This window comes from Manis pentadactyla, chromosome 2, assembly GCF_030020395.1.
Source record: "Manis pentadactyla isolate mManPen7 chromosome 2, mManPen7.hap1, whole genome shotgun sequence".
NCBI lineage: Eukaryota > Metazoa > Chordata > Mammalia > Pholidota > Manidae > Manis > Manis pentadactyla.
This window is the reverse complement of record NC_080020.1, coordinates 126,121,687-126,133,765: the sequence shown is the minus strand read 5'-3', so window position 1 is coordinate 126,133,765 and position 12,079 is coordinate 126,121,687. Positions and strand designations below refer to the sequence as shown.

Genomic DNA, 12,079 nt, shown 5'->3' with positions numbered 1-12,079 from the left:
ATCAACAGTCTCCAATCTTCTGAAGCATAATGAACAAGTTCTTACATAGTGAATAAGTTCTTACATGGTGAACAGTGCAAGGGCAGTCATATTACAGAAACTTTTGGTTTTGATCACGCATCATGAACTATAAACAATCAAGTCAGATATGATTATTCATTTGATTTTTGCCAATTTTAACTAAGAGACAATGTAGACCTGGTGAAAAATGTCTCCAGACATGGCCAAATGCACCCAGGAGTCAAAATTAGCTCTGATTTAGCACAACTGATACAAACACATGCACACACACACACACACACACACACACACACACAAGTAGGTGTGTTTCTATAGTAATACAAAGCTCACAAAGTGAATAAGTACATGGTGTTGTCCCCTTAACATATATATTATGAACTTCAAAAATTCACCAGGGTAACATTAAGAAATACATGAATTTAAACATTTTAAAATTATTCAAATATCACATTCTCTAAAAATATAGTTAATATATGCCAAATCAATTTCTTCTTTAATACATCTACTTTCTCATAGGACTGAATCTAAAAAATTTCCATGATGACTATTGAGAAAGTTCTATATCCACATAGAACTGGGTGGCATAATTAATTTCACATGCCATCATGTCATCACGTTGTCATTTGTATAAAATTCAAATGTCATATTTTGATACACAAAGTTTTCATTTCAAGGAAGTTATGATAAAAATGTTCATAAAATTATCATCCTTATTAAGTGACAATATTAAGTGACAATTGAGACCTTTCCTTGCTGTGCATTTAATTTTTAATTCAGAGTTCATGATGACATTAAAGCTATTGTATTTTTTTTCTGAAAAGCCTGAACCTTCCTTATCCTTTTTATAGTATTTTTTCTCTCAAAGTCATTTATTTAATCTAAAACTACTGTACTTACTACTAAAAGAGATTTGAAGGTTCTCTTTAAAAGAAAGAGAAAATATAGAAAAAAATGTCAGTAATAGTAATGATGAGCAGGAATTTCATGCACTCTATAGTAAAAACTGATTTTCATTAAAGAATAATATATCTTACAATTTGTCCTTTGGCACTGTCATAACTAATCCTGTGAATGTGAAGAGGTCACTTAGCTGTTTCGAGCATCATTGCTTTCTATTACTTGAAGAATTTGGTAAGATGATTTCTTAGTTCCTTTACATTGCTTAAATTCCTTGCTTACCGTCTATATGTGTGTGGTTGTTTTTAATAAAGTAAGTTGGGAATGATTATCTACAGTTCACATGTATCTACTGACACACTTGTAGGACATAGATAGAAAGGGAGAGAATGGTACAATTTTAGTATTTTTTTCTTAGTAGATATATGCAATATCTTCTAATGTTATAGCTTATATCTATAAAAAATACTAACAGTTATAAGCAGATACACCATAAATGCAGGAAAGTGAAGATGGAGATTATATTCATTTGGTTATCCTGAAAATTTTAAGTTTCTATTAAATTTTATCATCAAATATATCTTTAACATCAATAAAGCCCCAAACCTAAGTGTAACATTGTGAACAGATATCTAAGCCTAAATCATGTACACTTTCTGGTCTTTTACCTCTTATTTATAAGTTTTATTCCATTCTCTTTAATTATCCAATAATGCAATGTGAACAATATCCATTTATGCATATCCAGAAATAACCATAGTGTTTCCTTTGTTATATAAGAATGCTTGACTCGTTAATGTCATCTATAACATTATTAAAATGAATATAATATGTATTTGTGGAGAGCATTTAGCTAACCACAAGCAAGTTAGCACTTGAAATATATGAAACTTACTACCAACAGTTGCCCATTAATAGACATTATTTACAATGTATACCTTAGTTAAATTCCACCAGTTACATATGTTTAAGTATCCCTAACATACACTAGTAAGAGTCAATACACTTTGCAATTACAACCTGCACATCTAGGATGTATTGCAAAACAGACAACAGCTAGTGACTTAAAATAGGAATTCGATCTATTCTGTTATTATTTCTGTTCTCTAACATAAGCAATTCTACTTTAACACTGTATTTTTGGAAAAGTAATATTTTCTAATATATATAATAAACTATAGACATTAAGGCCCTTGGAATGCATTTTTATCTACTGCCACTTATTATGAACACCAAATTTCCTCAGATTTCAGAAGAATCCAATATAGTTTCAGTCAAAAGTTTGCAAGAATTAGTATACTCAAATAATAGCTTTCTATAAAGCAAAAATTATAAACAAAGTCAAAAGACAAATGGCAACTGTGAAAAAATCATGGGTAACTTATGTCACTGGCAGAGAACTTTGTATCAGCTATATGAAAACTACTAATATTGGTAAGTTAGAGTCTAACAAAAGAATATATATCAAGGGCCGTGAAGAGTCAGTTAATAAAAAAAGAAACATTCGCATCCACCCAAATATGAAAAGATGATCAATTTCACTCATAATAAAAGGAATGAAAATAAAAATGCACAGAGATGCTCTTTTTCACCTATCATATTTGCAAAATGCCAAGTTTTAAAATCCCATCTGTTGGCACTTCTGTGAAGAACTACTTGCCAATATGCATCGTAGAGAAAGGGGCAGAATACCATCACCCATGCAAGGGAATCTAATAATCCCTACTAACATATAAAAGTATTTATTTTTGAATGAGAACCTCACTTCTGGAAATCTCTCACACAGATGTACTATATGTATGCTAAATAATGTGTGCACAAGAACTTCGTTCATTATAGCATAATAGCAACAAAAACACAATAAAAATAACAGTACCAGAGTTAACAAACTCATTAAAATATCTATGGGAGAGTGGTACAACAGTGAACATGGTGATACAAAGCAAGGATTAGTGAGAGAAGTTTGCTTTAAAACATTCAAATAGTTTTTACAATCCTTACCATGGCTACAAAAGCTTATAGTTTACTGAGCACTCTGTTCTGAATTACCACTTTGATCACTACAATAGGCACAGAGATGGATACTGCATATGTAAAGATTATACAGTCCCAGAACCTGCTTCCTCAGCATTCCCAGCATGCTAGATGAGGCAGACATCTTAACCAGGGCTCACAGACATTGCCTGCACATGGTCATTAGTAAATATTTTGGCATTTTCATGCCTCACTCTCTCTTGCTGCTACTCAAGTCTACCACTGCAGCTTGAAAAACAGCCTCATATTCTAGACACAAATGCATGAGTGTGTCTGTATTCCAATAACACAGTTTTTATGGAAAATGAAACTTGAGTTTCATATAATTCCCATGTGTCACAAAATTATTTTTAGAAACTTATTCAACAATTAAAAATGAAGAGAAAAATGTTTTAGCATGCAGGCAATACCAAATCATGCAACTGGATGGATTTGGCACATAGGCTGTAACTTAACTGACCTATGAACGAAACCATAAACCAGACTGTATAATATGCTTGAGTTAACAGTAGAAATATCAAGCAGCATTTTTCAGTTTTTACATATAGGGAAATAGAAATGCAGGGAATTAAAGAGACTTTCCAATTGTAATGCAGATAATAAGCAGAGAAGCTGTAACTCAAATTCAGCTCTTCACTCACTAGTCATTATTATGTCACAAAGGCAATGAGTCTACTCTAATGATAGGTATAATGTATGGAATGAATTTTAGGACATGTGTAATATATAAAATTGCATTCTTAGTTATAATGGGATTCATTCAGCATTATTCAGCTTTTGAAAAATGAAAAACAAACTAGTCTATATTGACTTTTACATGATTTTTTGGAAAAAAAGGAATAATTTTGTTTTAAAACTATAATGACATTACCATAAAATTTGTTGCAGGAAGAAAGAACTTAATTTCTCACAAACGTGCTATTATATTTTCATTACTCTGATCCTTTAATTATTTAAAAATATCTTTTAACAAGTCTGTGAGATGCACAAAATGATTTTTAACAAGTTCATAAGATTAAATCCATGAGATATATTCATGGTAGTTTTGGTATTTGATTTCTCATGGCCAAAATAATCTGGAAAAAATATGGATTATCAATTATACATACATATGTATTTATGCATAATTGCATGTATAATTGGTAGATACATTATACATGGATATGTATAGTTGTACTATTTGTCATTAGAAATGGCCCTATGGCAATGGTCTTAGCCACATATAAATGTCTTACTAATGAATAATATATATTGACCAATAGCAACAAAATACATTCCCTTATAATAATGTAATCTTTGACTAAGGAAAGGCTAAGAAAATTAAAAGCAATATAAGACAAGTTGGTATGTATTAAACCACTTAGACAAAAGCTCTAAACAAAAGCCCAGTAACTATAGTTGTATAAGGTGAAATATAACTACAGATTCAAAATTATAATACATAGCTCAAGGATAATTTGAAATGAACTAAAATAATGCATCTACAAAAATATAATTTTAATGCAAAAGCTGCATTGCACGATTGTTAATCATTTTTGCTAACAGCATTTCTGCTGGCATTCCGGGGACAAGATTGGGATAAAGAAAATCATCTCCGTTCCTTGCATGTGCCCTCCGCATTTCCATAGTAATTGTAATGATTCTATCTTTCATTCAGGAATGCTGCAAAAATATATGGCTGGTTCATTATGAATATATTTGTAAGTATGAGATATAAATTAACTTCTTGAACAAATTAAAATAATGGGACAGAGGGCAGTGTCTTACACATGTATGGGTGGTTGAGCTTTTCAGTCTTTTAAAAATTTTTCACAAGTGTGTATGTATATGTGCACACATTATGGGGTGGCAGGTGAGTGGTAGGATGTACAATTAAGTTAGAATTGCTCATAAAGGCAGATTAGAATAGAGTGGAGAGACTGGGTAGGGACCCAGGTTGGACAGAGAATAAGATAACCACATCCTTGGGTATTTATATTTCTACATCAATACTGTAAACAGTAGGACAGATATCAATTGCCACAGATAACTCTATAAACTTGGACAGCTTCACAGATTTTCACCACCTCCTATGGGTAACAACTCTCCACCATGTTAATGGACAGGCCATCCCAGAATGATTGCTTGGAATTGATCTACCTATTGAGGCTTCATCTTTTACTATAAACTAGGAGGAAATAGTTGTCTGATCTTTCCCAACACTTTTCTAGCAATTTTATTTTGTTTTCCTGTTAAAATGGCAAGAAATAAGTATAAGAAACTATTTTTCTTAATGAAAAATTTTTCCTTTGGTGTACTCCTAAAAGAATATATTTTTCTGTTCATCTTTATTCTCCTTTTTAAAGATTAAAAGGATTATAGAAAAATAATTTTGAAGTTCTGAACAAAAATAACTTCCTGGTAATTTAAAATATTATGTTTTTATTTTAGTACATTTGTTCCCATTTACTTTATGGAATACTTTGTAAGGAAAAAAGTACATGATAATGATGAGGATTTTTGGTTTCATTTCAATATGCATATAAGAATATGACACAATTGTTTCAGATCTTTGTGTTCCCATATTCTGGCTTCAGAGCTCCTGCCTTGCATGGAAAATACAGCTGCAACCCAGTCCCTATTGGATGAAGGGTAGAACAGATGGCTTGTAATCCTGTACTGCCTACACATTGGGGAAGCACCATAGCTTAGATGGAGTGTTATTATTTTTTTTCAGTACTAACAGAGCTAAAGTGAAAATAAATAGTCAAGGAGGGAAATGGAAGTTATTGAGCCTGCAGTTATGGAGATTCTACCTCTGTGCTTGCTGTTTCTCCCAAAGGTACTAAACAAACTTAGTCTGGTTGCTTCCAACAATCAGTAATTCATCAGAAAAAGAAAGGCCTTTGCATTTCCCACTCTATTCTCTACCCTAAAGCCTCAGTGATACATGCTTAAGCTGTCCCTTATTCCTGAGCAAACAATTTGTTAGAAACATTAAATTGTCTTGCATTTTTGAGAGAAAGGGAATTTGGTGGGAAGTTACTGATCATTTTATACCTTCAACCTATTGATATTTTAACAAAACAGTATAAGTGTATTGTTAATCTAAACTTAAAGTATACCAGCATTTTTATTCAAATTCATCTGGAGAATTGGAAAAATATCTATATTCTTTTAAAAGATCACTTAAATTCAAATACACTCTCTGTAACAATTAATAGATGTGTATTAGGTATCATGAAAGAATGTCTTCTTTTTAGCTGCATTAGCTATAGATAAAATATTTTTATAAATATCAATGCACCAATAAATGACTGTGTGAATTCCAATATATCTTCATGATAATAAAGATAAAATAACTCTATTATGTGTTCAATTAAGGGTTTTCATTTTCCATGAGAGAACAGAAAGAATAATATATTGTAAAGAACATTCAGGCCAGTTTGTGTGGACCAATGTTTAGGGAGATGGGATAAGATTGTTAAAGTTCACTTTTTACAATCATTATTTTAAACTGTCTAGCACAAGTAATCGCATACCATAAATAATTAATTTCATTTTCCACATCTCTTCAGAGTGAACCCAACTCCATCCTCATCTCACCCCCAGGAATTCTCAGAACAGGAAAAAACAAACCAACAAACAAAAACTTACCTTTCCAACATACTGTGGATCTGGTCCCATATGTTCTTCTAAAACAAAGAACTGATTCCAAACCCATCCCCTTTTGGGACGATGGTGTACTTCGGTTTCACCTTCGACGTGTTTGGTTTGGTTTCTGGTCACCTTGATGGAGCCGTGGTGAGCAGTTCCATAACACCTCTGCACAAAACAGAGACACACTAGGACTGGGCAGATGCAAGTTGTGCTCGTAATTTTCATTGTAAGATAACTTTCCAGTTTACAGTTTTCTTTCCTTTCCTTGTCAGCTACAAATGCTTAGTGAGCATTCAAGAGAGAAGCCAAAGCATCTTTTGGAAGGACGGTCCAAAGTAAATTGTTTAGTGTGTCCATGATTTAACTGTCCATCAGGAAAAGGTCAGACTACATTTACATCCTGAAACACTTGGAGAATCAAAGCTGTAGTTGTCTGATTCCAAATCTTCACAGTAGGTGAACACAGGCAATCATTTCCACCTAATGGAAAGAGACAAATCATACATAAAACATGGTAGTTTTAAGTGTTTGCTCTGAAAGCAAATTATATTATTTTGCAGTGTGAGCTGATAGGCAAAGAATATATGCAAATCTTTTGAATGTACATTCAAAAAAGTCATGCATAAGCCTGCACACATTTTTACATGGGCTTCCCTATCTGTACTGTTCGTTCTCAATTACACACACACAACCTGCTATATATTCATATGTTTACATTTGAAAATAAACTTTACATATGTAAGTATATATATATATATACTTTGAAATAACAGAAATGCAACCCTAAGGAGTGCAGAAGGCTAAGAAACTGACCGTGAATATGTGCACATGCCCGAGCGTAGTTGATCCCTTACAATACGTGACATACTAGGGACTCCATGCTAAGTGCTCATTTCGGTTTTGTTATATGTGATATAAATTCACTATATATACTACACATTGTTTCCTACTATATGTGACTCATTGAACGTCAACAAAATATTCCCATAGAGCATCACAAAGGTCAAGTAGGTACTTGAGTTGCTCAGTAAGTAAAACAGAAGATAATAAATCATAATGGAAAAGAAGATGGCTGAAAAAAATTTATGCAACTGAAAGTTACTCCATACTTAGGAGTCATATTAAAACAATTGAATAAGAGTGAGGACATCAGTTGGTTGAATCATAGTTTGCATAGATTTTGTTAGTCCTGCAGATAGTAGCCTAGGATGTGGTCTTCACATAAAGGCAAGACAGATATTAAGGCATGGGAATAGATTTACACATAATCCTAGCAGCTACATAAAGAAAGTTACAGGGAAGAGAGGAATGGTGTCAAAAAATAAAAAGGGGAGGAGGAATGTTATAACTTTCAAATAAGAAGTACTGAGGATTTGGACTTAACTTTTAGTACAAATGGATAATAAAGTAAAACTTAAACATTTCAGGAACACAAAGATAGGACTTGGGAGAGAAAAGGTTGACTGAAATAATTAGCTTATTGAAAACACATGAAATTGTGTAGCAAGTTTTGCTGTATTCTTATATATCTGTGATTCAATACATATGTGTGTTTCAATGTATTTAGAAACATTTTATTGATTCCGTTTTATAATTATTCCATCTAGTAAAAAAAATCAGATGAATCACCTCATTCCATAAAATTCACCCTTATAAATGAGCACAAACAGAAATATAGACCTGAGTGAACTATAAGATGGTTGACATGACAATATAAATGATTTTTTAAAATTGAATATAATCAGTTATAGCATAATTCTTTTATACAATTGAGAAAAAATGCTTACACTGAATAGCAGATCTGTGTCACCCAGAGCAAAGTGTTTTCTCTATTAGTATGTCTCCCTATAAATTAGGGTTAATAATAATGCTTACTTTGCCAGTTGTGCAAGAACTGTATCGGATTAGAATTAGGATTTCCTTTTAAGCATCTCAAAATATTTATTTTTCACTGATTTAAATTAAGCAATTCAAAAAGTCTCTTCATATATTTAAAATAGGATTACCTCTCTATCACCAACAAATAAGAACACTGGAAAAAAGTCAGAAGACATAGGTTTTCTTCATTTTAAAAAAATGTACTTAAAATTTGAACTTAGGCAAAATCATCTAATTTCTTTGAGTCTCAGTTTCCTTATTTACTAAAATTTTTTGCTTAAATATTTTCTTCTGAAATTCTCTCCAGTCTCTCTAATAAATTATTTGGACAATTTTATATTGAATTTTCCTTTCCATCAAAAGATTCTTAATTTTCAAATCACAGACTTCAAAAAAAGAAACTTTATCTAGTCTTCCTTCTTAGAAGTAAAGTTGATGAATATATAGGTGTTGTTATCTTAATACTTTCACACCTTGTGGTGTGATTTTTAAATGAAATTAACATCTTTGCTTTTATGCTAAGTTGTTTAACAAAGCATAATTCATGAGTAGAAGGTGAAGAAAGTGGCTTTTGTAGCACACTGAGATATGTAGAATCAGGGTTTTCTTTACAAGAATCATCTTGAGTAGCATTCCAAAACATATAAATGCATTTTAATTTACATATTTATTATATTTTTGTGAATCTCTATTATGACACCTGTGAAAAGTAATAAGGTTCTGTGGACTGAAAGGGCAAATGTAAACATCACTATTGTACCTTTGTAAATAATTTCATTTACTATATAGTGAGAGGACTGAACTCTAAATATGAAAATTTTCCACTCTACTTCAAGAAATCCATTCCTGCATAGGTAAGAAGAGTTAAAACACAAACAATAATAAAGCACTGATTGAGACTAACATTATAGAAATATGTTGTAGACACTAATAGCTACATTAGTCAATTTTTGACTAAGCAGCATTCAAACACACTTTCTACTTTCCTGAGACACACTAATATATGAATTCTGATGAATAGAGCCTGAGATTTCACCTCTGAACACTTAGGAACCTGACACTTTTTTCCCGAAAACCTTTTAGTTAGAACTTGTGCCAATGGCATCACCAGGTTAATTACATGCTCCAACACACTGGAGCAAATGATGGATGGATGTAGGGACAGTTGACAAGTTTTTCACAAGGTGGTGAGTCTCAAGGTCCAGGTGTAGCAGTGGTCAGTCCAGCAGCTATGCAAGGTAGAGTCTAGTGGCTGTTGCATGAATTAAAATTCATTCTAGCTACACAATTTCAGTAGCATGTATTTGACATTGTTTCTTATAGTCTAACTTCTATCGGTTCCCACTGATTCTTAAGGTCCCGCATCAGTGTGAATGACTACACAATGTTTATTCAAATAAATTCATTTGATGCTTTCTGTGACCAAGGTTGAGTTTTGTTTAAAAACAAGAACCTTCTCTGATAAAAAACATTACTGTTGGAGGAGCCAAGATGGCAGCATGAGTAGTTCAGCTGAAATCTCCTCCCAAAAACTTATGTATTTTTGAAAATACAACTATTCCTAAAAGAGACACTAGTAGATACAGTACAACAGCCAGGCTACATCTACATCTGCGAGAACTCAGCATCACACGAAGGCGGTAAGATATAAGCCGCGGCCCAGCAGGACCTGAATGCCCCCCTATCCCAGACCCTGGCGGGAAGAAAGGAATCAGAGTGGGGAGGGAGTGAAAGCCTAGGACTGCTAAACAACCAGCTCTAGAAATCCACACCAGGAGCACAGACACACAGTGCACGGGGTGCTGGACATTGGAGAAATGGAAAAGCTAAACCTGTGACCACGTTCTGACAACCAGCGAACCTGAGACAAAAGAAAAACGAGTGCTTTTTGTAAGTCTTAAAGGGACAGGGACCTCACAGCTGGACGAAGTCGTCCTGACACATGCACCCCAGTACCTGGAAATCAGGGAAACTCTAGGTGAGCTAATCCCCTGGATGGCAGTGCAGGTCTGAAGCCCCTCACAGTGATAAGCAGCCTGCCAGTCATTCCCTCAATCAGTGCAAACCCTGAAACATCGGCCCATTAGTGGGAGAGTGGCAACACGCACCAGGGGAGGCAGTACCAGAGGGGCCCAGGAGTTGCCTGCATGGGACCGCAGCAGCGGCAACCGAGCGGCCTGGGAGTGGTCCGCAGGAGACGGCAGTGGTGGAGGAGCAGCCCAGGAGCAGCTGCGACCTCAGCAGCAGCTCATCCCACTGCACAGCCACCCAGGACAGACCCAAAGGCTGCTGTTGGTACACAGCTGCCCGGCAGGGGCACCACTTTGTGGGAGAGCACAACCAGCATACCTGCCACTCCCCTCAGGGCTCTACGCTACTCTGAAAGAGACCCCGCACACAGCAGTTTAGGGGATTAACCCAGAAGCTGCTCCAGGAGTGTGAGTAACCGACACAGGCAGTGGAGAAGGGCAAGGCGACCAGCAAGCAGGAAAGGACCTTGTTCTCCCAGCTGAAACACAAGCTACTGGCCAACAGCTACCTCTATCACCATGAAAAGGTAGAAGAATTTAGTCCAGTCCAAAATACTCCAGATAACCCCTGAGCAAGGGCCAGGGGAGAGGGACCTTGCCAATCTCCCCAAGAAAGAATTCAAAATAAAGGTCATAACCATGCTGATGGATCTTCAGAGAAATATGCAAGAGCTAAGGGATGAAGTCCAGAGGGAGATTACAGAAATGAAACAATCTCTGGAAGGAATTAAGAGCAGACTGGATGAAGTGCTAAAGGCAGTTAATGGAATAGAAATCAGAGAACAGAATTGCAGAGAAACTAACGCAGAGAGAGATAAAAGGATCTCCAGGAATGAAACAATATTAAAAGAACTATGTGACCAATCACAATGGAACAATATTTGCATTATGGGGGTACCAGAAGAAGAAGAGACAGAAAAAGGGATAGAAAGTGTCTTTGAAGAAATAATTGCTGAAAACATCCCGAGACTGGGGGAGGGAATAGTTGCTCAACATGGAAGCACACAGAACTCCCAACAGAATGGACCAAAAGAGGACAACACCAAGAGATATAATAATTAAAATGGCAAAGATCAAGGAAAAGGACAGAGTATTAAAGGCATCTAGAGAGAGGAAAAATGTCACCTACAAAGGAAAACCCATAAGGCTATCATCAGACTTCTCAACAGAAACCTTACAGGCCAGAAGAGAATGACATGATATATTTAATGCAATGAAACAGAAGGGCCTTGAATCAAGACTACTGTATCCAGCACGATTATCATTTAAATATGAAGGAGGGATTAAGCAACTCCCAGACAAACAAACATTGAGGAAATTTGCCACCCACAAACAACCTCTACAGGGTATTTTAGAGGGACTGCTCTAGATGGCAGCACTCCTAAGGCTAAATACATGTCACCAGAGAAAACAAAATCGCAGCAAAGAAAGAAGAACAACCAAATACTAACTAAAGACAAAAAATAAAATCAACTACCCACAAAAGCAATCAAAGGAAACACAAAAGAGCACAGAACAAAACACCCAACATATGAAGAATGGAGGAGGAGGAATAAGAAGGGAGAGAAATAAAGAATCAC

General features: G+C 34.8%; 1 protein-coding gene across 4 annotated transcripts in view; it reads right to left on the bottom strand.

Annotated features, from left to right (window-relative positions):
* The window catches only part of CDH18 (cadherin 18), a 1,060,019-nt gene that overhangs the window by 337,775 nt on the left and 710,165 nt on the right, over positions 1-12,079 (bottom strand). For all 4 annotated transcript variants that reach the window (XM_036896722.2, XM_057496160.1, XM_036896723.2 and 1 more), the window contains one exon: positions 6,589-7,071. In XM_036896722.2, the coding sequence (XP_036752617.2) occupies positions 6,589-6,816 (228 nt within the window). In that variant the 5' untranslated portion in view covers positions 6,817-7,071. The remainder of the gene's footprint in view (positions 1-6,588; positions 7,072-12,079) is intronic.